The 25504-nt window shown below is 44.6% G+C and overlaps 1 protein-coding gene across 5 annotated transcripts in view; it reads left to right on the top strand.

Annotated features, from left to right (window-relative positions):
* The window catches only part of UBE3B (ubiquitin protein ligase E3B), a 54653-nt gene that overhangs the window by 429 nt on the left and 28720 nt on the right, over positions 1-25504 (top strand). For 3 of the 5 annotated variants that reach the window (XM_081037817.1, XM_081037819.1, XM_081037815.1), the window contains exons 2-14: positions 3190-3280; positions 4562-4743; positions 4890-5010; positions 6453-6512; positions 6913-7017; positions 9305-9401; positions 10653-10738; positions 11620-11702; positions 18694-18799; positions 19085-19205; positions 20204-20381; positions 21938-22101; positions 23435-23602. In XM_081037817.1, coding sequence (XP_080893943.1) covers positions 4583-4743; positions 4890-5010; positions 6453-6512; positions 6913-7017; positions 9305-9401; positions 10653-10738; positions 11620-11702; positions 18694-18799; positions 19085-19205; positions 20204-20381; positions 21938-22101; positions 23435-23602 — 1450 coding nt within the window. In that variant the 5' untranslated portion in view covers positions 3190-3280; positions 4562-4582. Of the gene's footprint in view, positions 1-3189; positions 3293-4561; positions 4744-4889; positions 5011-6452; positions 6513-6912; positions 7018-9304; positions 9402-10652; positions 10739-11619; positions 11703-18693; positions 18800-19084; positions 19206-20203; positions 20382-21937; positions 22102-23434; positions 23603-25504 lie in introns of all 5 variants that reach the window. The other 2 variants (XM_081037818.1, XM_081037816.1) reach the window with 1 other exon arrangement.

The raw sequence follows: 25504 nt of genomic DNA, 5'->3' as shown, positions 1-25504 counted from the left end.
TTAGGAATCCGCGAAGCCGGGGTTGGAATCCTGCGTTCTGGCTGTGAGACCTCGGATGGGCTCCCTCACCTCTCAGCCTCAGTTTCCTCGTCTGTAAAGTGGAGTCATTAGCCCGGCTCGCAGAGTGTGTTGTGTAATGCCAAGGTTCAGTCCCGTGCTTGACCCAGCTCAGTCAGGGCCTCTGGTGTTGATGACACAACTAAAGAAAGGCTTTTTTTTATCGTTTGGCTCTAACTTAGCCCCACGGCCGCCTTGCCTTCGCAGCTTTTCTTTGCTGTTTGTGAGTGAGGGAGTCTCTGGGTCTTGTGTGTTTCACTTACAAATAAATAATAGCTTTGGAATCAGAACTGAGTTCAAAGTCGGGAGCCTGGCGACCTCTGACAAGTCGTGTCCCGTCTCTCCCTCTCATTTTCCCCCTCGGAAGGTGGGGTTGGTCATAACACGCTCCTAGAGGGTGGTGGTCATGAAACCTAGCTGCCAGCTGTTCCCACCTGTAGGGAGAATCCTCGGGGGCTCGGTATTTATGGTACTTCACCTTTGAACGATGCTTTTTGGATTCTCTTGCTCTTTCATCGTTCTCCGTGGAGTCGGCCTTCTCCAGAAAAGGCTGATTTTGAGCAGGTCTCAGGCGAATGTAGAAGTGGAGGCGAGTCTGAGCCCTGTCTCTTGGTGTGGAACCCTTGCCCCTGACGCTTGCTAATGGTCTACCTGGGCTGTGGGAGAGCCTAAATAATCTCACAGGGTTGCTGTTCTTGTTAGAGGAGATCATTTAGAAAGGACCCGGCCCATAGTGGGCACTCAAACAACGTGTTTTCGTTTGGCTTTTCATATGATCTTGGTTATCACGGATCCCTTGTTTCCTGTCCTTCCCACGTATGTCACTGTGTTTCCCCTAATGATTGTAAGCTTCTTAAGGACAGTACAGTAAAGCTCACTTATGTGCTTTGCGTTTTCAGATCCTCCTTATTAGGATTTTCCCATTTAATGCAAATTAGTGCCATGAGGACTTAATTGAGATATGAGAGCAAATGTTTCATGTGCTCCTTTTAGAATTCCTAGGAGGGAGGTACATTACAGATAAGGAAACTGAGGTCTAGAGAGGGTAAGTAACTTGGCCAAATGAGGTAGAATCAGAACTGAAAAGAACCAAGGACTACGTTGTCTGATCCAAGGCTTTGTCTGTTACATAACAGCCTTTTTTTTTTTTTTTGATTCTCCATGGCATTTAGCAGAGTAAGCACTTAGTAAATACTTCACGATGTGTTTTGTTTTATTGATGGATTGTAGTAAACACAGTACAGGTGGAGACAGTGACTAAGAAAGAGTTAGAAAAACTGCAAAGTATAGACTATCATATGGTGGAAACAGAAGCCAACACATAGCATCGCTGAGGGGATGGTAATCTCAAGGAAGGATCTTATCCTGAGAGGCCACCTGGGAGAAGTGAAAGTTTGAGATACAGCAGCTTCTTGAATAACACTTTGTTCAAAATCATTTCATTATAACATTGATGAGATGCCATGGGAACTTAACTCAATTAGCCTGTGGTAAAACTGGTTTCCTTATATGTCATTTTGCCCCAGTTCCAAGAACCTATAGACAGTGTTAACTGAGGACTCACTATAGTCTAATTCTTACAGGTACTTAGTCACCGTTTACGTGCAGCCTCTTATTTTTCCACTGAGAATAGGCTCCCTCTTCTCCATCCCCATAAATGAGGGACCGTCTACTTGTTAAAGAAAGAGCATAGCATTGTGTACGTGGCTTGGGGCCCCGCTCTTTTGCAGTTCTCAGGAGCTTGAAGCTATTATCCAATCTGAACAGAGCCAGGGGTTCATAGCCCAAGTGACAGGACTGGTGAATCTTAGTGTCTTTAGGGATAGGGAAAAAAAAGCTAATGGGTAAGGAATATAAGGGTCCCCACATTTTTTCCTACCTATAGAACCTTAGTGGCTGTGCGGATAGGAACCTCTGCCAAAGACTTTAAAAATAAAATCCTTGTGTCTAGAAAAATAACACCTCAGACTTACTGACTGTGTGCTCTGCCAGCCACCTCAGTAGGTACTTGATGCACATTATCTCATTTCGTCCTCATAACCATCCTCTGAGCCAATTAACAAGAAGACAGAAAGGCTCAGAGAGCCTACAGTACGTGGCAGAGCTGGGTACTGGTTCCAGAGCACAAGTGCCTCTAAGAACCATGTTGCCTCTCCGGGTGCTTTCTGTGAAAAACTTAGAAGATAGAGACCACCAGTTAGAGGGGCGGCTGGTTGCTCACTGATTAGAGCGTGGTGCTAATAAGACCAAGGGAGCCGGTTCCATCCTCGCATGGGCCACTGTGAGACCACCAGTTAGAGAAACAAAGTTTCCCACAATTCCACTCTCTTAAAACAACTACTCTTACTTAACATGTTGGTGTATTTTTTTTTTTTTGCAGTTTTGTATCTATGTGTGCATATGCATTTTTCATTTTCATTATGTAATTGGGATCATATTGGTTCATAGCCAGCCCTTTTTTCCTTTCTTAGGTGTAAATATTTTTCCATATTGTTAAAAATGTCAACCATTATTTTCAGTGGCTTAACGTTTCACCTTGTCTGTTATTCTTGCTTACCATCACAAAGCATGTAAAACTTTCATTCAATAATGTCTTTAGGATTACAGTTGACTCTTGAACAGCATGGGGGTTAGGGGCACCACCCCCATTGTGCAGTTGAAAATCCACGTATAACTTTTGATTCCCCAAAAACTTAACTACTAATAGCCTACTGTTGACTGGAGGCTTTACTGATAATGTAAACAATTAACACACATTTTGTATATTACACATAATATACTGAGATCTTACAATAAAGTAAGCTAGAGAAAAGAAAATGTTAAGAAAATCGTAAAGAAGAGAAGATACATTTACAGTATTCGTTGAAAAAAATCTGTGTATAAGTGGACCCACAGAGATCAAACCTGTGTTGTTCAAGGGTCCCCTGTATTTTCAACCTATTCCCTTTAAACCGTGTGGGCTGGGGAGATCGAGTCTAACACTTAGACCAGACAGTAACTAAAGAGACCCAGTGCTGTCTTTTTAAAGCCAGAGACACTGTATTTATTGCTTTTACTCAGGAAGATATATGATGTTCTACCTATAAAACTTAACCCTAAATCTGGATTTTTTTTTTCTTCTGCTTTTGCCAGAAAAGACAAACTCCTCTGAAGCAAAAAGCTGCCCTTGGCCATGAGTCCTGTGCAAGATCATTAATGATTACCTGGCATTTCTGTGGCATAGGTAGGTCCTCAGGTGAGCTCTCTGGACTTCTGCTGGGGCAGAAAGAGTGAATGATTCAGAAGACTGCTACCTTTTCCCCTTCAGTCATCTTTCCCTCCTGTTGTCAGGTGGACTTTGATAATTTGTTTCGAGAATTATTGATGAGAGACCCACTTGATGGAAAAAGCCTTGTGTTTAGTCGATGTGAAGCAGTGTGGAAAAGGGGCCACAGAGATCCCTCAATATGTCAAAATGGGAAGAGCCCGCATGATGTTTCCATATGGGTGCTGCTTTGAGTGAAGTAACCTAGTAAAGAGATTGTTTTCCAGAAGTCTGGATGGATGAATAATTCATTTCAGTGCTTTTGTCAGCTAGGCTGCCTATGTGTTTTGGCTAGAAGGACAAAGTTATCAGGCATCTGAAGAAATCATCTCAGAAGGGAAGATTCCATGAACCAGTACTGTGCACTCTAGGCCGCTAGCCAAAGCCATCCCTTTGGGAAAAGACATGTACTGGTGATAAAATGTGATGGATAATTTAGAGCCTGCGTCCAAAAAGTGCCAGACAATGGCTGGGAGCAGTTCTGCCCTAAAATCGTCATCGGTCCTTGGTGGGGTGGAAACAGTAAGGACCACGGAATCAGTTACACGTAAAACCAAATGTATTTATTTAATGGATCGTCTTGCATTCAGGAATCATGGACCTGTGCCTTTTTTAGTGTTAAAATGACTCTTTAAAAAATGGAAAGCTTTTTTTGTGCTGGCAAAGGTAGGTGCTAGTAAATATTTGTCGAGTGAACGAATGAGTAAAATAACAGTGACGGTAGATGTTCATGTTTGGTTTTTTCCCTTAAGTCTTTAGTTGGCAAAATAAAAATGGCCTGCTTGGTGTAGGCTTCCTAAAGATTGTGGACTGCTCCAGAAAATTCAAATATCTAGAACCTTTGACTCAGAGGATGCCTGGCTTACATTACAGCTTTATGGATGGGATCGAGTCATGCTTTGTTCATTCATTAAACAATTACAGAACCCGTACCCTATGCCAGGCGGTGTGTTCTTTCTCTGAAGAAAATGTAATTATTTAATACAGGAAACAGCATCACTGGTCTGGGTGAGTCGCATGGAAAGAGCTGATAGGAAGTTGGGACTTGTGCCAGGAGAGCTATTAGCACTTTGGAAGGTGCTGGAGGGCCCTGAGTAGCTCTCTGCTGCCGCCCACGTCCCCGCCTTTGCTCTTGAGCCCCTTTGTGTGTGTGTTTTTCATATAATGATCTATACCAGCTACCCGCCATTTTCCTTGCAGGGTTTATGCAAGTTTGCAAACATGTTCACCGTCTCTCAGACCTCGAGAGCATGGTTCATCGACAGGGCCCGTCAGGCTCGAGAGGAAAGGCTGGTGCAGAAGGAACGGGAGCGGGCAGCCATTGGGATTCAGGCCCGTGTCCGGAGTTTCCTCTGTCGGAGTCGACTGCAGAGAGAAATCAGGTGGGTGCCAGGAACGCCTCAGCACATTTTCTCTTGCTTCCAATTCATAGCAAGAAAAGATAGTGTTTTCTTTTGCAGTTCTTAAAAAGCTTTCCAGCTGCTGGGAGCTCCTAATATAATGTCTTTTTTTACCCTTCCCTCTCCAGGAGAGAGATCGATGAGTTTTTTAAAGCAGACGACTCTGGGTCCAGTAAAAGAAGTGCACTTTGTATTTTTAAGATTGCCAGGAAACTGCTGTTCTTGTTCAGAATTAAGGAGGATAATGAGGTAAAATAATAATGACAAACATACATTGTACTTACTGTCTGCCAGGTCTTTTTATAAGTATTTTATAAACATTCAGTCATTTAGTCCTTACAGCATCTCTGAGATAGGTTCTCCCACATCCTGCCCCTTTTGTCTCCTTAGGGCCTGTTTTGTAGGGAGTATGCCCAGTGCTTCTGGGCATGCGCATGATTCTTTTCACATCAACTATGATATTGGACTCAGATGTATACAAAAGCCAGGCAGTTTAAGTAAATGAGTGAAAGAAGCCATTTATGAGACAAAACTTAATACCAGTCATAACTGACAGCCGTGGCGAGGACATCCGGGAGTGATGGGGTCTGGCGTGCCCATCCAAAGCCAGTGACCTCCACTCACGTTCGGCCAGTGGTGGTGTTTTTTAAAGAGATGCTAGAGATCTTTATGCTCGGTTTTCTAATTTGTAAAAGTTGGTTATCTAATTTGACCTTTCTTTTAAATCCTGAAAACCAAACAAAACATGCTGATTGTACTTTGGGGATGAGAATGATTAGCCCAGAAAATACAATTCTGGGAAGCAGCTAGTTATCTGTAATGGTACAGACAGTACCATTGAGGAGTGCCGGGTGATCAGGGGTTAAGTGTTTGTCAAATTTTATGCTGTGCCAGACCCTCTGCAGGGCACTGAGGACCCAGAAGGAAACAAGATGGGTAGGGTCTCCACGCAGGAGAGCTCGGAGCCTAGCAGGAGAGGGAGGAGTACACTGGCAGTGAACACACGGTCACAGAGATGAGGGTGGGCAGGTTTGGTGAGGTGACCCCTGCTTACAGAGGAGGAAACTGCAGCTCCAAAGATGGGGCAGGTGCCCAGGGCCACACCCCTTTTAAAGGTGGATGTTGCCTTTGTAGGGTGGATTTATAGATGAGAGCTGCAGGCGCCCAGGGCCACACCCCTTTTAAAGGTGGATATTGCCTTTATAGGGTGGATTTTAAAGGGTCCATATTGCCAGAGTATAACCTGGTTTCCAGCTTCTACTTTTCTTCCTTTTGTATTTCAAGATAAAAGGGATGATTCCATGGCCTGTGAGGCAAAAGTCAGCATCCCTGATGCTTCCAAAGTGGGAAATAGAAGAGCATGATTTAGGAGACAACTGCTAGTCCCCAGGAATCCAAGCTCAGTTTGCCAGATCGATTTTGTTTTTCAAAAGGAACCCCAATCTGGACTTTTATATGAAATATACCAGTTTCTGAAAACATCTGTAGGGCTCATCCAGCCTGTGGGCCACCAGTTTGAGAGCCTTTTTTTTTAGCTTGTCTGATCCTCTGTTTCCACATCTGTAAGAGGAATTTAAAATGATTAAACATTTGAGTCTCCCTGGTGTAATGCCTACATATGGTGCCCACCAAACATTTTGCTTCTTTCCTGTTTTGTGGGAATTTATAACCCCCATTCTACCTCTTTGCAGAGATTTGAGAAGTTGTGTCGCTGTATCCTTAGCAGCATGGATGCTGAGAATGAACCTAAGGTATGTGAGATGGGAGCTGGAAGTCTCCCACATGCTCCAAACCCACCTATTTGGCTCTGAAAGTTCCTGTTGAATGCTGCGACTTTGTTAATTCACACACACATGGAAATAAGTAATAGATCGAAAACATGAACAAGTACAACGGATTGCCTAGTTTCTTCATTACCCAAGAAGCTATGTTCTGCCCTTGCCTGTTACTTGGTGGTAAATTTCCTTCGTAGGCTACTTCATCTTTGGGTTTGGTGTTAAAATAAGCCCTGTCGGCTGCTTGTTCATCCATTCGTCCTCACTGCCTTACCTGGTACTGGGCCTAGCTCATTGGCCCCATTCCAGTAGCTAGAACATATGTAACTTGAGCCCCATAACTGCCCATTGTATTTCTCTCTCTCTCTCCTTGTAGGTGTGGTACGTGTCCCTGGCTCTTTCCAAGGACCTCACCCTCTTATGGATTAAACAGATCAAGGACATTCTGTGGTATTGCTGTGAGTTTCTCGAGCAGCTCAAGGTAAACAAACAAATACACCCTTTCCATTTGGGCACTGTAGTATATGTTTTCAGAGGCCTCATGATCCCCTCATAGGTTATACCTTCGGAGATCTATCAGTCAGAGTTTAATAAAGAGTTATTAGGGCCCCTATTCTGTGAGAGATAGAGTGACATACTTTGATTTACAATTTTGAACATTGACCTGTGCTTGCCATAATCTCAATGACAGGGAAGCTGGTGTCTTCCCTCCCATACTTATGTTAGGGATACCTTATAGTTTATGTCATTATACCATCAGGCCTCCTTTTATAAGTACAGAAACCCAACATGAGTGTAGTTAGTAATACAAGGTAAGCAAGAAAGAGACTATTTTGTCATAGAACGTATTCTGGAACATGGCAGCTTGGGATGACTAGAGCCACGGGCTTCTAGATTGTCCCCGTCATTCTTTTCTCTCATCTCTAGTGCCTTTTCAAGTCACCTCATCCTCTTCTGCTGTAGTCATGGCAGCCAGCGGTTCTGGCCTCACATCCTTACTCTGTTTTGACCACAGAGTAAAGAGAGGGCTCCCCAACTAGTTCAGAAATCTGAAGGGACTCACAAAGGCCCAGTGGGATCCTGGTCTCAACCCTTAACTGGTCACAGTGGGGAGAGGGATGGATGGTGTATTGCCACTGGCCCAACCTGGTCCTGTGCCCACCCTTGTTTTATGAGAAGGTGGGCAGAGGCGTGAGGAGATGCAAACAGCAGCCACTCCCACTTCACACATAGGGAAAGAGAAGTTTCAGGGGCAGAGGCTTGGTAAGGACTCAGGTACTCTTTCCCTAAAAATAAGACCTAGCCGGACGATCAGCTCTAATGCATCTTTTGGAGCAAAAATTAATATGAGACCTGGTCTTATTGTTCTATAACATAAGACCCGGTCTTATTTAATATAATGTAATATAAAACTGGGTCTCATTAATTTTTGCTCCAAAAGACACATTAGAGCTGATTGTCCGGCTAGGTCTTATTTTCAGGGACACACGGTAGCAGCTGAGCAGTGGAGTGAGTACCAGCAGAGCTGCCTGCGATCCATTCCCAGCCATGGCTGGAAGTGCTGGTGAGGCAGCAAGCCATGCCCAGCTTGTCAGGTGGGGCATGTGCCACAGAAAGGCGATCTTCTCACCCGGTGTTTGGAGCGCTGGGGTTCCACCAAAATGCCTCAGGGCAGATGGGCAGGTTCTTCCCCTACCTTCTCTTCAGCCAGACAGAGCCTCTTTTACCTGCTCTCTGTATCTGCATTTCACAGCAGGTTTCTCTTTGAGAAGAGACTGTCCTACTTTGAAAACAAAATTACATTTTAATTTTATATGAAGAAACACACATTAAGAGAAAAGAACACTGGATCTGGAGCCTGGAAGATAGGAATTTAGTCCCGATTTTGCGGCTGATTTCCCATGTGGCCTTGGACAAGTCCCTTCCCCTCTCTTATTCTCTGTGAGCTTAGGGATTTGAACAAGGTGGCCTCCAGGGTCCCTTCCAGGTGTATGTGCGAGAAGGTGTCTGAGCCTAGAGAGGAGTCAGGCCTTTTCCCAACCTGCCCTTGTGCAACGACCAATAACCGTGATCACAATAGTCAGTATTACATAGACTTCCTGTGTGCCAGGCACTGTTCTTAGTGCTTTATATACACGAGTCTGTTTGTTCCTCACCACAACCCTGTGAAGAAAACAGTGTTTCTATCCCTAGTCAACAGGTGAGGACACTTAGGTACAGACGTTAAGAAACTTACCCAAGATCACACAGCTACCATGTTTCCCTGAAAATAAGCCCTACCCGGAAAATAGGTCCTAGCAGATTTTTCAGGAGGACATCTGAACATAAGCCTGAATGCATCTTTTGGAGCAAAAACTATTATAAGACCTGGTCTTATTTTGGGGGAAACACGGTAGTAAGTGGTTAAAGCCGGAAGTCTGAGCCCAGAGTCCCTGGTATGCTCCACTAGGGCTCCAGTGTATGTCCATGCATATATTCATAAATGCAGATAAAACCAGCAAGCCAGTGCTGGCCGTCTTGTTTTCCAGGAATTCTCAAGTCTACAGGCGCAGTATTGCAGAAGCCATGGTCAGTTACTAGTGTGCAGAAGTCCCTGTCATTTAACTCCTGCAGGGGTCATTCCCCAAGAGAAAAAGAACAGGGACTTACTTATAACCCTGACTCATGTGTTTGAGCCTGAGTGAACGCAGAAAAGTTAGGAAGTGGTTGCTTCAGTGTCTGCGACTGGAGGGTGTGTGTCTTACTCTTACTGTCTTCTTTGTTTCCAGCCTGAAATCTTACAAGACTCCAAACTCGTCACATTGTACCTCACAATGCTGGTCACCTTCACAGACACTTCAACATGGAAAATTCTCCGGGGAAAAGGTCTGTGGGACTTGCTTCAGAGTCTTCCCTAAGTAGCAGAGCTTGGGGATCTTTTTGCCTTTTTAAGAAGCATGTTTGCTACCACAAGCCTCTGGGAATGCCCTGAGACCACACAAATGAAGGTGCCCTTGGCACTTCCCATCAGATGGCACTGTAGTGTCCAGAATATATTCAGTGTCCAGAATATATTCAGTATTCTGTGTTATATTATACTCTCTCTCGTCTTGGAATTTATGTTTCAAGGCACAGTTCCTCTGAGCTCATTTTTGTAACTCCCATAGCCCCTCAGCTCCGAGTCATACTATTTGCTTATTAAGTCTTGTCATTTCATTTGGCAAATCATTAGGCAGAAAAGAATTCTATTTTGGCCATAAAATTTGTATTGTAAGGCTACCTCCTTCCCGGAGTGTTGTACTTAGCCTTATGCTCGTCATATATTCACTACATCCATTTAACAAGCAGCCTACTGTGTGCCAGATATGTGCAGGCATTGGAGATACAGAAAAGGTCACTGCCCTCCAGGGTCTTTACGTGCTGAACTACTGTGACGTGCCTGCCCTTCCTCACAGAACTCAGTCTGGTGTGGGAGACAGACATTAAAGAGAAGTCTCCAGTATCCGGTGCTCGGAAGGAAGAGAACAAGAGAAATGAGAGTGTTCAGTGGGGGTGGGTATGGCCTTGCTCCGTCTGGGGCTCAGGCCTTCCTGAAGAAGTGATGTCTGAGCTCAGTTGGAGGGAGGGTAAGAGTTCACAGACTGATGACGAGGGACAAAACTTTGAAAGCAGAGGAAACTACATGTGCAAAGGTTCCAGGACAGGAAGGAGGTTTGAAGACCTTATCCTGGACTCGGGGAGGATTTAAACCGTGAGAAGTTCTGAGCCCTGCTAGGGAGCTTGTGTCCCTGTGGGAAGAGGAGGCAGCGGCAGAGAATAGAAAGTGCCAGGCCCTCAGAGGGGGTTGGCTAAGGTGCTCAGGAGCTCAGAGGCCGGGGATGTTACTTCTGGCCAGGGGAACGATAGGGCCCGTCACCTGAGAGGTGACACTTGAGCCGGGCCTTCCAGGAGAGATAGAACTCAGGATATGCAGCACCTCCCCGCACTCTGCTACCAGAGCTGAGGAGAGCAGGAAGTCAAGCCAGAGAGGATCTCGTTTCCTGGGGCCTTGGGCCTGGGGCATGATTTTCTGTTCCACCTCAGCCAGTCATGTTCTGGCCAGAGATCCTGTTTTTCTCAGACTTTTTCTTCGTTTAGGTGAGAGTCTTCGACCAGCCATGAACCACATTTGTGCAAATATAATGGGACATCTCAACCAGCATGGGTTCTATTCGGTGCTACAGGTCTGTGACCCCAACCCCTAACACATGACCTCATTTCTCCATATCTGAACTTGGATTTGCATGTTCGGTGTTGGGATATTTTGTGCCCTCCTCACAGAAACAGTGTTCGCAGGAAAAGTTTGATGCTTCGTGTCCTCTCCTCCCTTTCTTTGCCTCGGGTCACTTGCGGTTTGTGTAAGGGGAGGACAGTGGCACTGGGGTCCCTTTAATGTGCTGTAGTTTTGGCTACAGGTATAATCCAGTCTCTTGAACTTTAAACTCGGGAAGGAGGCCTCAGGGTTTGTTCCCTCAGGTTCCTTCTTGGTTGGTGTCTGGAATTCTCTGTCTAGCTCTGTCCTCAGACTGCCTTCCGTCCACGGTGCACCTTTTGTGCCAGGTCACACAGCCCCGGAATGGTCAGAAGCAGTTTCAAAGTACTTTAGAATTCTTAAATTTGAGAAGTTAACATTGATTTAGCCCTCTTTTCTGCCTGGCACTGAGATGGGTTCTTTCCTGATTGGGCTTTGTTTTCTCCACACAACAACCCTGGGAGGTGGCGTGACAGCCAAAGGTGCTGTTGTCAACAGCTCATCACAGTGAGGAAGCTTCTGCCCGAGGCCCTAACTCTTTTTAAAATAATAGGCTGTCTTGAAATTTTAAGTCTGGTATTTTTATCAGCTGCTCATCTTTTAAACTGTTTTATCATTTTAAAACATTAAATGTACCATGTAAAGCAGAGAGAGAGTGGTAAAATGAATCTCTGTGCCCATTACTTTCTCTCCTGTCGTTTTATAAAACATTCCAATGCAGTTTTTTATCTGAAGCACTCTTTTTTTTTTTTTTAACATACCAATGAATAAAAAGTTGGCATCGTTCCCTGACAGGTAAAATGTTCTTTTCAGGTTCTGTTAACCCGTGGCCTGGCGAGACCCCGGCCCTGTCTGTCCAAAGGCACTTTAACTGCAGCCTTTTCTCTCGCGTTGCGGTAAGTCGGAGACCATAGTTGAGAGGTTGGCATGCTTCTGAGGGCTTCCTCCTCTTGCTTGTCTTTCCTTTTGTTATTCACGTTGGGTATGGGTTTGCCCACTTGGTCAGAATTTACAGCAAGTGGTGTTCTTGGGGAAAGGGACTCATCTGTGACTGTTCTTTGTCCCATCTTCCGTCTGTACCCCTGGATATTTTTGCATCATGAAGTGAGGGAAGCTATTCAAAATGATTTGCTTTCAGTCAGCCAAGGTCCAAGATCAGATCCTTTCTCCTTTTGAGCTTTTAGTTGATAAAATAAAGGAAACCCAAGAGCTGGCGGAGGGCTAGCAAAGGGCAAGGTAAAAGGACGGACTAGTGTTATGAACATGGGTGTATGTGGAAGACCAGAAAAGATGTGGTATCTGCCATCAGTAAGAGATGTACATAAGAAGCTAAATATTTCCTAATAGAAATTATACCCGCAATTCTGAAAGTCACCAAATATAAAAAGCTATGCTTGTTAATGGGTCCAGAACATTCTTCAGTTGTTGAGAGGAACACTCGGGGAAATGTTAATAGGATAACTTGATAATCTTCATCTCCAAGAGAATAATAATGGGAAAGAAGGAGAGTCACTGTCAGCTGGGTAAAGCTCCCTGCTCTGCCCTCTCCCGCTAATCCACAGAGCACCTCACGGCGGAAAGCTCGGGCAAGTCCCTCAGTAGCAAGACCCTTGGGGTCTGTGTAACCTGATATGGGCTCAGACACATCGGAACATGGAATACCTTCGTCCATGTTTAGATGGTGGGGCACATCTCTTCATAGCCCATGGAATCGCTTTCTGTGGAATACCAGTTTGGAAAATGACGGTCTAGAGCATGGATTGGCAGACTTTTTCAGTGAAGGGCCAGCTGGCTAATATTTTCAGTTCCGTGGGCCCTGCAGCTTTCTGTCACAACTACCCTGCCATCGCAGCACAAAGCAGCCATAGACAATACACAAATGAGTCGGGCTGTGTTGCAGTGAAATTTTATTTATAAAAATTGACAGTGGCCAGAATTTGGCCTGTGGGCCAGTTTGCCAGCCCCTGGTCTAAACTGTGCTTTTGATTAGCCACTGGCCACATGGGGCTGTTTAAACAGAAATGTATTAAAATTAAGTAAAATTAAGAATTCAGTTCCTTGGTTGCATTAGCCGCGTTTCAAGTGCTTAGGGGCCACACGTGATTAATGGCAACTGTGTTGGATTGAAAATATGGAATGTTTCCATCATCACAGAAGGTTCCGTTGGACAAGGCTGGTCTAGCGCAGCATTGTTCAATAGAAATATAATGAGACCTACACGAAAAAGTTAGAAGAAGGGTTGGCCCCGTGGCTCAGGCAGTTGCTCCTAATGCCGAGGTCGCTGGTTCGATTCCCACATGGGCCAGTGAGCTGCACCCTCTACAGCTCAGATTGTGAACAACGGCTCTCCCTGGAGCTGGGCTGCCGTGAGCACCCGGAGGTTGGCGTGAACCTCCATGGGCTGCTGTGTGCTGCCAGAAGCAGCCGGCAGCCACTGGGAGTGGCCGGCAGCTGGTGAGAGCTGCCGTGAGCTGCCGACCAACGACAGGTGACCAACTCACAGCCGGGGGGGGGAGCCCAAGCTCATAATACCAGCATGGGCCAGGGAGCTGTATCCTACACAACTAGACTGAGAGACAACGGCTTGAACCAGAGTGGGGAGGGGGGTGCGAGGTGGAAGAAGGGGGGGAAAATTGAAAGAAAGGGAAAATTAAGTTTAACATTTTATTTAAACCAATATATTGAAAATATTTATCATGTTTACATGTAATCAATTAAATGATTATTTTAATTAAAATTTTTTAAATTTATTAATTCACTTTTGATACTGAGTCTTCAAGAATTGGTATATATTTTCACACAGCGTATCTGAATTTGGACTAGCCACATTTTAAGGGCTGAGAAGCCATACGTGGCCAGTGGCTACTGTATTGGACAGCGAACCTCTGAAGGATAGACCCTCATCACAGAGGAGTAGGATCCAACCAGTTACGCAGTAATTAGCTATAGGAGAACAAGTTAGTAAACAATCGTACCTTCGTTTCACACTTTGAGAGAAGTTACATAGAGGTGTATTTAATGAGTCATAACATCTGGGTACAAATGGGTTTTCCTCGTAGCAGGTTTACTGAATCTCCCTTTCCTGAGTCACCTGCTTGTTCCTGCTTATTCCAGCAGCATTGCCCACTCTCCTCTGTCAGAGCCAAGGAACGGTCCACACGCAGATGCTTAAGCTCTGCAGCACAAGAGCAGCTCTGCCTCCTCCTCGTTGCCTGAGAACACAAGTCTTTTTTTCCGTTCCAGCACCCCTTCCCTGCCGTGATGTGGTTGTAATTCAGTGTGATTCACCAAGAGGGTCACATCTGATCATTTCTACCACATTTCTTCTCCTTTAAGAATATAACAGCATCCATTGTTACAGGTTTTTTTCCTCTATATATGTAGAATCCATTGACTCACTTACGGCCAGGTTGTTCTAAAGTCTTTTCCTTAAACAGTGCCCCTTTCCCTGCCTCTGAATATTTGTATGTAATTGAACATGACCAGACCTTTTAAAACAAGACATTAAGTGGCTTTGTCACACAGATATACTATTAAAAGTGTATAAAATCACAAGTGATACATTTAGACATGGTCACCAAATCCTACAAATGGCTAACATTCATGGCCACACATTTTAAGACTTCTACATGCATTAACTGACCCCTCACCACATTCTCTTACCTCTCTCCATTTTATAGAAGAGGAAACTAAAGCCCAGAGAGGTTAAGCCTCTTGTCCTTGGTCACACAGCAGAGAGTGGCAGGACCAGGAATTAAACCCAGGCCATCTGACTCCAGAGTCCACAGTTGTTACTCCTCATTCTTTATACTTGCTTCACATATTGGACACCTTTTTGTATTCTAAGAACATTCTATATTTTTTAAATTAATGGCACATGGGAACTTTCCCACACTTGCCCTGTTCCGTTTATTTTCTGGGCCCCTTGTTTGCCCAGGTACATGTACCTGCCAGCCCCAGTTTCTGTTTTTCCCTTTGTGCTCGTCAGCTCCCTAGTTGCAGGATGAGCTCTCTGGAAGCTGGGACTATACATTAAACCTTTCTTTTACATCCGTCCCCCTGCTGTGTTTGAGAGTGGATTTGTGCCCTATTGAATGTACAACTAGCAGTGTGTTTGTAGAATTTGTCACCCGAGGAGGTTTAGTGCCACCACTACACATCGGCTAAAGAAAGATTTTGATGACCTCATGCTTGGGAAATAGATACTAAGAAATTGAGGGAACAGTATTTGGTGTGTATGTGTGGTCTGTTAAGACTGGCCCTGCAAGGCAACCCTGCATCCTGTGGCATCGTCCAGTGCCCCATTCCAATTGGTCAAGCTGTGTTGTTTGCGGGTATGGCTCAGGGTGGAATCCTTGGGTTCCTGTGAGAGCCCCCAGAGAAAACCCTATGATGATGGAGTTGTCCCCTTGGAAATGGGAAGTGATGAGCTACAATTTCAGTGGCTTCTGTTGTGGTGTGCTCTTCCTTTGTCTAGAGAATTGTATATTCCCGATTTAAACCTCTTCCCAACCTGCAGAAAATAATTCTTTTTCAGAGAATTCTTTTGTCCAGCTCAACTCAGTGAGTTTAGCTTGATTGGCCAGCCTCCTCTCTAGCCAAGTTGTTGATGATGGCACTGATATTTTGAGCATGTCAACCTTATTAAAATTTTCTTGCCCCAGGAATAGTACTCTTGAAAATAAAAGTTTATAATATAAATTCTGATCGTCTAAATACTAATCACATTGCTATTAGAGCACATTAGCTAGAAGAGACCATTTTCCTCCTATAAGTTGTTCCACCTTTTTTTCCCCTGCATTCCTGTGTTTTCTCCTGTGTTTTCTTCTAAGAGTTTTACAGTTTTAGTTATGAAACGAGCGTTTAGGTCTGTGATCAATTTTGAGTTAATTTTTCACTACGGTGTGAAGTAGGGGTCATTATCTTATTTAATTAATGTTTATCTCTTTTTTGGATTATGGAAGCAGTACATGCTTATTGTAGAAAACCTGGAAAAAACAAAAGTATAAGGCACAAAAATGTTTCTCATGATTCTACAACCCAGAGATAACATTGTTAACATTTTTTAACTGTTGTGGTCTTTTTAAAATTTATACACATTTATGTGTTTATATATACATATTTAAACACTAATATTATAATACAGTTGCGCCTTGAACAACATGGATTTGAACTATGTGGGTCCACTCATACATGGATTATTTCCCTTTTTTTTTTTCCTGAGCTATTCTTTACAGTATTCTTTTGGGAGTTGTGGCTAATTCCATTTTCATTCAAACTGGTGTCTGATTTTCTGTGTGTATGGTTTTTTGGTATGTCATTTCCAGTTTTTAGGACTGCTTTTAAATAAAATCAAAACCTTCACTCTACCATAGTTGATCAGAATTTTTGTACTATTATTGATATTTGCAATTTCAGGAACAGAAATATTTTAGCAGAGAGACAAAAAGGCAGAAATGTCATTCAAGTAGTTGATGAGAAGTTGCAATTTAAATGATACTCTCAATGTGCATGTTAAACTCCTGAAAACTCAACTAAAATGACAATAGGGAATAAATAGATTTTCAAAATCTCACAACATCATGGAAAACGTAAAAGAGCATTAGCAGTAGAGAGAAGACGTTTTGGAAACTAAAGCACATGAATGTTAATTGATCTAACAGGCCAGCGGAGGCTGGAAGCAAATAGCGTGCAGGGATAGTAGCAAGCCAGTTCTTTGTCCCGGCCCTGAAAATACGGGGAACCCGAAACACTGAGTAAAGCTGGAAATTGGCCGAGTCATTGAAATTTACATCAACAACAGTTAGGCTTCCTAGACTCCCTGGTGTCCCTCCCAGCCCATGTAACCTCCTTGGCATAAGGCAAATGTTTACCTTCTGAAAACATTGAAACATGGTGGGTATGAGCTCTAGGATACCAGGCACCGCTGATAGGAAGGGTGAGAATCTACACTCAACAGAGGGATTCACTGACATTAAATGTTGAATAATGAGATTCTTTAGTCATCTTCTCCCCTTCAGCCAAAGAAGACCCTGGACGCTTCTCTAGAAAACACAGATCAGCCAAGAGAAAACACCTCCAGATTCTGAACTTTTGAGGTTCCCTACCCTTATGATGAGGTCTTGACAAACCCCACACACATTCTGAAGCTTCAAGAAATAGTAATACTTCAACATTGTGAGGAAAATATATTTTTGACCTAGGAATTTCTCAAATACTTAATTAAGTATGAAGAATGAAGACATTTTCAGAATTTCAGGTTTTCAAAACTTTCTTCTTCTTGGCCTTCTTTCTCATAAAGCCAGTGTTGGAGGGGGGCAGAATATGCCACCCTAAAATAGACCTCTTTGGCATAAGGATTATTTTGAGCTGAAGGCACTTGGAAAACAGCATATGCAGAGAGGCTTTCTCTGAACTCCCCTCATCGGCCTAAAGACAACTTCCAAAAGGAGCTCTACTGTCGTGAATCCCCTCCCCCCAGAGTTTCATCAATCAAGGAAGATTGACTCATCACAGGAGAGACGACTAGAAATCCACACCGCACCCAGACAAACTTTGTCCCAGTTGTTTTCAGTAAATGCAGTTGGCTTTCCATATCCGCAGATTTTGTATCTGTGGATTTAACCAACTGCAGATCCAAAACAACATGTTTTTAATCCGCATTTGGAAATGCCCATATGTATTGTTCTATGTACACATTGTTCTACACCATTTTATATAAGGGGCTTTAGCATCCATGGATTTTGGTGTCTGCAGGGAGTCCTGGAACCGATCCCCACGGATTCTGGGGGATGACTATAGTGAAGTTTTGGGGAGTCAAAAGTTACGCACAGATTTCCTCTGGAAATAGTGAAATGATTATTATTTAGAAATGACTAGTATTATATCCATACTGCTGCTGCTATGGACTTCTTAGAAACTTCGCCAGGATAGATTTACTTTGAATACTGACAGTTGCAGCAAAACTTAATACGACATGATTATTCAAAGTACATATAGACTAAAAAGAAATGTTTTAAAACAGGACGTATTTTGTCTTTGTTTTTTATGTGTCTGCATTATGTTGAAAAGGTGCCGTTCAAAACCTGATTAATTTGAGATAGAAGGTCCTTTTGTTATCCTTTTGATAGTTTATAGAAAACCGAACCAGAGTTTTCTTGTGTTTGCTTGAACGGCTATAAATCATATCGGATTTCTGTGGTATCTGCTGCCTGCATACTTTGTTATTGTATTCAACTTTCCTGACAACTATTGCCCAATTACCTTTTCTTACGACAAAGTTCTTTGGATTTTAAAAGTGACTTACTATGTAGCTGGAGATTGTTTTGTTTTGGAATGAAAAGTAAAAAAAAAATTACTAAAATTATTTTTTTAATTTAAAAAAAGTTACATGCAGATTTTTAACTGCAGGAGTGGGAGTTCAGTGCCCCAACCTCCACATTGTTCATTGTCAACTGTCTATATACTCGTATTTAAAATGAATTGCTTAATTGAAGTATAGGTTATTGGTGAGTTACAGTAAACACTCCACCCCATTTGAGAAATAGAACAGCAGCATTCCAAATGCCCCGTCCCCCTCAACCCCCCCAGTCACTACCCGCTCGGTCCTCTCCCATGTGTATAGCTTCGTACTCTGCCTTTTTGTTTCTTTAAGTTTATTATAGCTTAAACATTCTCTCATGTGAGTAAAACTAGAAAACAGGTTTTTCATAGCACTTGTCATCGAATCAACATCCCCCTAGTGGATAGCTCCACTTTCTGGCTTTAGTTTTTCTAGAAGTCCTGGGAAGCATAATTTCTAGGGATTTGGGGGTGTCGGTAGGGTTGTTCTTTTGTTCCAGCTTCACATGCAAACTTGCCTGAATAAGGTGATCTTTCTGTGTCTAGCCCTGTGGTTACTGCCCAGTTTTCAGACAATCTGATTCGGCCATTCCTCATCCACATCATGTCCGTGCCTGCTCTTGTGACTCATCTCAGCACAGTGACTCCTGAGGTAAGTTGAGTTCCCCCCAATTCCATTTTTGCCTTTCTTCTTAGAAATTGGAATGTAAAATCTTTTCTCTGTTAATCTCTATTTCTGATTTTTGTTCGAAATCAGTAGCCACTGTAGACACACTTGTTAGTAGCTCAGAGAAATTGGTTCTCATCTTTGTTCATTTTCTTCTCGGAAATCGGTAGCATGTGTGGCTACCAGGGGGTGACCTGCAGGTGATAAGTTCGGGCTAATGGGAAATTCTTCCGGTCAGCTTCCGCTTTAACAGTCTGCAATTGTTTGCAGCGCCTCACTGTTTTAGAATCTCATGACATGCTTCGTAAATTCATCACATTTTTAAGAGATAAAGATCGATGCCGTGACGTATGTGAAAGTTTAGAAGGATGCCATACGCTTTGTCTCATGGGTGAGTATCTGTGGCTGGAATTTGATTGTGTTCTGGGCATCAGGAAAAGCCCCAGTGTTTTTGCTTTTCACCATTCTGGAGATCACGAGGTGTTTTTAGTAACAATTAGAAATGCTTATCATAAAAGACGTGTCATCAGAAAGACAATTAAAACAGACACGTAAAATGGAAAATCACGTAGAAAATATATCAACCTGGCAGACTAGTTGAGTGTCTGTAAAGGAATGTTAAATTTCCGCCCTTAGCTTCTTGGCAGCCAAGGGAAAGTGAAAATGTGATGAGTTGCCTGGATAATTCTCATCTCAAGACAGGAGGGCGGGCGCAGTTGGGTAGGGCTTAGAGCAGGGCAGGGCCTGCATCATCTGTTTCTGTTTTACTGCATTTTCACTGTAGACGAAAGAGTTTGTGGGTAGCAGCATTTGAAAACAGCAGAGGCACATAATTCTCATTGCCTAATTATTTTATTTTACATAGAAAAGGGGTCTTGGGGCTAAAGTTTTAGGGAGTTTATGGTAAGAGTCCTTACACAAGACACATTAAATAACTTTGGTGAACACTGAATAACAGTAATTTCCCAGGACCTTCAGATGTTCTTCAAAAGGTCCTTTCTTACATTGACCCTTGGTTTCAAAATCTTAGCATACTATTAAAGTATAATACTAGCTAAACATCACATACCTCTGTGTGCCAGACATTTTACATGTTGCTTCCTACGGTCCACGTCAAGAGTGGGGAACAGTATTCCAGTCTTGTAGATGAGGGGACAGATGGGAAAGGTGAGTAGGGTTCACACAGCTGGTCCGTGGCAGCCAGGATTGGAAGCCAGGTCGGCCTTCGCCGAGTACCGCACTGCAGCCCCCGCACTGACAGGTGCCCCTCTACGTGGGTCCTCTTCCTGCAGATAGACGTGGCTGCCTGAGCGCCAGGCAGAGAGCAGGGAGGGAGGTGATAAAGCGCGTCTGTGTGGGCTCAGCGCACTCAGCCTTCTCTCTCCGTAGGTAACCTCCTGCAGCTGGGCTCCCTCAGCCCCCGAGTGCTAGAGGACGAGACGGATGGGTTTGTGGGTCTGCTCACCCAGATGCTGTGCTACTGTCAGAAGTATGTGTCGCAGAAGAAATCCAACCTGACCCACTGGCACCCTGTGCTTGGCTGGTTCTCCCAGTCCGTGGACTATGGGTGAGTCCTGGGGCAAATCACTGCGCTTCCTGCCTCCTCCTGCCTCTCTCGCACGTCCTCTCCCTTCTTCCTTTTTCTTTCTCCCAGCTTAGGTCGTTTTCTTTCTTATTGCAATAGTAACACGTATTCAATGTGTAAAATATCGATGAGACCAAAAGGGAATAAAAACCATCCCATAATACTGTTACCCAAAGACAACCTGTGTGCACGTCCGTTCAGTCTTTTTCCTACCTTTCCCTTTTCTTGCAAAAGTGAGATCATATTATTTTGTATTTTGTTCTTTTCCTTTAGTAAGTTATAACTCTTATCTATCAATACGATCTTTTCTTCTTCAATGTTACTTTTTGTTGGTTGCCTGGACTGCCACATGTTGGAGGTAATAAAATATGATTCTAGGGACCAGAAAAGGACCAGATCCTTTTCAAGAGGTGGGATATAAACTTAAAATTTTTAAATTAAGAACTCAAAATTTTTCAAAAGCGAACACTAGCCTAAAAGATAGACAGTAAGTAAAATGGCACGACAAATTTAAAGACATGTACCCTGGGCTGAGATGATGCAGCCCTCTGGAGCTCAGGCAGCTGTGACGCCCAGCTCTTTTCCCGTTCAGATATCTGCCTGAGGCCGCGGTCCTTGGCAGGTACCCTTGAGGCAGAAAAGTGAGAGTCAGGGAAGGAAATCCCTAATTTTCTCCCTTTACCTTGTACCTGAGTGACATCCAGTTAAAAAGACAGGCAGGTTGCCCGCTGAGGCCCTGTCCCGGCCTGAGGAGGACAGAGCAGGTATGTTAGGGGGCGGGGGGAGTCCAGAGGGATGTCGTGGGAAGATGATGGGGCCGAATAGCTTGGTGAATTGGCTGGTCTCATCACTCCTCTTCTCGGACCTTGCTTCACCTTGCTCTCCTCGTCTGAAACATGGAGAGAATTCTCACAGTCCCTCTGACCGGGGTTGTCTCAAAGGACGGAATGCAATGGCAGAGCCCGCCACAGCCTTGGCCCATGTCCAGGGGGTGATGGCTCTTAGCACTGTGATTGATGCTAGAAGACTGTGGGAGCCATTACAGGGTCTCGAGTAGCGAGGTGATGAAGGCGGATTTCAGGGTGTGATTCTGATACTGGGGGTGTGGCGTGGAGTAGAGAAAGGAGCGCTTGAAGGCAGGGAGACTCAGGAGGCTGGTGAATCAACGAGATTCGTGGGCCAGGCCTGCAGGCTGGCAGTGAAGAGGAGGGCAACACCTTGGGCATGAGATGGCTTCTGTCAACTGAGTGGTAGACAGGATGGAGTTAGGATGATGAGCTGATAGAGGGTGTCTGGGAGATGACTGACATGTCATCTCCCGGGGACCCAGGAAGAGCAGTAATGCTATTGGTAGTACAGGACGTCTGGGTAGAGGGACAGTGCCTTACACATCCAGGACTCAGCAGCAATTTGTGGATCCCTATTATTGTCATTATTATTTACTATGTTGAGTGGAAGGCCCCTGAGGGAGCCAGATGGGCTGTCCCTAGCCGTCCGTCAGGTGGAACTGACATGCCTGGTCTTCTGCTCTCTCCTAGCCTTAACGAGTCAATGCCCTTGATCACCAAACAGCTGCAGTTCCTGTGGGGGGTGCCTCTCATCCGGATCTTCTTCAGTGACATCCTGAGCAAGAAGCTGCTGGAGAACCAGGAGCCGGCCCACGTGCAGCCGGCATCCCCACAGAACGTGCTTCCCATGAAAAGTGAGTGGCTGGGGCAGGCCTGGCCCGTGGCTCTGCTGCTGAGCTGGAGTGCAGCTCCTCTGTGTTCCTGAGTGCCTGCCCCCTCTGTTCGTGTGATGCTCTAACTTCTCCCACAAACATTTTGAGACCACTTGGATCAAGTTTACACTTAACAAAACAGTGACAGAAAATCCTTAGGAATAGAAAAGAAGGATATGGGAAAAAGAAGTAGATGAACAAAATCAAGGTCGTGTATAGAGAATGTCCATGATAGCCGCTGTAGTCACTTCTGAACTTCCCTTTGGCTCTGAATTTCTAGTAGCCAAAATTAAAAGGGGTTTGGGACTCTTTCTTACTTTTCTTTTTGTAAATTTTATTGGGGAATATTGGGGCACAGTGTTTTTCTCCAGGGCCCATCAGCTCCAAGTCGTTGTCCTTCAATCTAGCTGTGGAGGGCGCAGCTCAGCTCCAAGTCCAGTTGCCATGTTCAGCCTTGTTGAACCAGCAACCTTGTTGTTGAGAACTCGCGCTCTAACCAACTGAGCCATCCGTCCGCCTCTCTTTCTTGCTTTTCATAAACAGGAAGAAGACCTGTTTCTTAGATGAAGTAGAGCTTTTCTGACTTCGTAATCGTAAAAGAAACCTCCCATGTGGGGCTCCTGATAACGGGGACGCTGGCTCACTGGCCAGACTAGCACCTTAGCAGTGTCCGCATTGGAAAGGTTTCTTGTCGCCCGTTCTGATAAAAGTTGAAGAACTGCTGCTAACACATAATTCAGTGGGGTTACCTGCCCACGGCTGAGTTCCAGGTTCAGGGCGGCTTTCCCTCTGCTACCCAGTGTGCTGCAAAGCTCTGTCTGGTGGCTGTCAGTGTGCGTGGGCTCAGCAAATGTAACTTCAGCAGGATATAAATGGAAAGGTTTGAAACAAAATTAGTGTACAACCCCAAGGCAAATATCAGTACTTGAGGTTGACACCCCTACTTCTAAAAGCACAGGCAGTTGGGAGTCGACCAAGTTCTCCACCTTTGCCTCTCTTTCCCTAATACGGTCCTCAGAATTTTTACCTCTGGGTTCTGAAGTTAAGTGTACAAAGGATCCCGGGTAAGAATTGGGTATGCCTGACTTGTTCTGAGAAATTTTCGGATACTCTGAAGCCATCTTTGGGTTTCACCTGCAAACCTATTGTTCATGTGTTTCTAATTTACCCCAACGGGATGGCTGGCCCCAAGCAGCAGCCCCACTGTCTGGCTCTGGCTCTGAGTTAGGAGCTTTACTGAAGTGCTCTTCCCTTCTCAGGGTGGAACTTGGCAAGTGACTGACCTCCTGCTCACCGTTCCTTCTCTCCATGCCAGATCTCCTAAAGCGTGCATTTCAGAAATCGGCGTCGGTGCGCAACATCCTCAAGCCTGTCGGGGGTAAACGCGTGGACTCTGCGGAGGTCCAGAAGGTTTGCAACATCTGTGTCCTGTACCAGACCTCGCTGACCACTCTGACCCAGATCCGCCTGCAGATACTCACAGGTTCGAGTCCCGAGGCCTCTTCTTCCATCTCACGTGGCAGGCAGTTTTTCTTGGAACAAGTTGGGTTTTTCTCTGACTTTCTTGACTCGGAAAATAGGTTTTGAAGGAGGGTATTTTGGAGCCATTCTTTGAGGTCGCTACACTTCAGTTAAACAGCTCACGCTTACCTCAATCCTAGCACTTCTACTTTGTTCCTGTGACCTGGCTTTTACTGTCGTTATGAAGTACGGTTTGCCCTTAAAAAGTCACTGGGTGTTTTTTTACTGTGTAGAAAACTGAAAAAGACAAGCGGAAAAAAGAAAACTTCAACCACTCTTAGTCCCACAACTCAGACACGACTCCCTGCGCCTGAGTGTATTCCGTGTATCTGTTTAGATTGACATACATAGTTTTCTCCTGCCCTTTCCATGGTCACTTTATAAGCATTTTGTCATGTCAGAAATTCTTCAGAAACCTCATTTTTGTCGTCTGCATATGTCATTGCATGGGTACGCCCAACATTTTCCTTTTTAGCTGAGCAAGGAAGAAAGTCCCCTCTGAGCAGAGAATTGGGCTTCGGGGCCTGTGTAGTTGCAGTGCAGGAGTTGTTAGTATGAATTGGAATTATGAGGACAAGAAGTCTGCAGGCCATGAAACTGTGCTACGTAGAGGAGTAAGAACTTCTGTGCTGCATTTTATATTTTTTTAAATCATAAATTGCTGCTGCCTTTCTGTTTCACACTTATTTTTTCATCTTCACATATTCACAGAGCACTTATGTGTGTCAGGCACTGAGGCTACAGAGGTGAATAAGACAGCCAAGGCCTATGTTCCCAAGGGCATCGTGTTCTAGTAGTGGAGAGACCAATAATAAGCAAGGGGAAAATATATTTAACATAATATTGGGCACTGTGACAGTGAACGTAATGAGAGACAAGGTTGGCTTGGACGAGAACAGGGTTTCTGAACCTCAGCACTGTTGACATTTTGGGCCAGATGGTTCTTTGTTGTGAAAGCTGCCCTGTCCACTGTAGGATGTTTGGTAGCCCCTGGCACCGTACTTATAGATGCCAGTAGCCCCTTCCTCTCTCCCCCAGTTGTGGCAGCCATACATGTCTCCAAACATTGCCAAATGCCCCTGGGGGACAGAAGCATTCCTGGTTGAGAACAGTTGAGCTGGTGTCATGATGGAAGCAGGAGGATTTAAGATATGTTTCAGAGGTAGGGTCTTACAGGCCTCACCAATAGATTGGATTTAGAGGAGTGAGGCCTAAACGTTTCAAAGATATGCCAGATTTTTGGCCCAAGCCGCTGTGTGGATGGTGGTGCTATTTGCTGAGCTGGGGCTGAGCAGCGGGGGGCGGGGCTTGTGGGGCATCGAGAGTTCTGTTCCGGCTGTCATGAGTGTAAAGTGCCTGCTGGACCTGCAGCAGAGATGCCAAGCAGGCACATGACTAGACTGGGGAGGCTTGATCAGGGGGGATGGTGTGCAAAACCTTCGCCTAGAGCAGGTTCCCTGAGGAGAGTGCTGAGGGAGATGAGAAGGGGCCCATACCAAGCCTCAGCGCCCCAGCACCCAACAGGAAGGTTTGGGAAGCACATTGAATGAGATGCTTTTCCCTGTGTCCAACTTTTTAAGCTGACCACAAATGTAAGCATCCCCCATTGTCCCAATGAAAAAACCCAAAAAGAAGTTAGTTGGCCAGCTTGAAAGTGTGTATACTTTTAAGACGGAAGATAAACTACTCTTGAACTGTATGTATCCTATCCAATCAGTTTAGCTATGAACACATGAGATTACAGAAAATACACTCAGTTTTAAAACACTGCTGTTTGTTTCTACTTTCAAAATTTACAAAGCGTCTTGTTTCTGTGCCTCATGTGTACATGACGGTCCTGGAGCCCCGGGCCGCTCCTCTGACA

Source organism: Rhinolophus hipposideros (genome assembly GCF_964194185.1).
Source record: "Rhinolophus hipposideros genome assembly, chromosome: 24".
NCBI classification, from domain to species: Eukaryota; Metazoa; Chordata; class Mammalia; order Chiroptera; family Rhinolophidae; genus Rhinolophus; species Rhinolophus hipposideros.
This window is presented reverse-complemented; position numbering and strand designations above follow the sequence as displayed.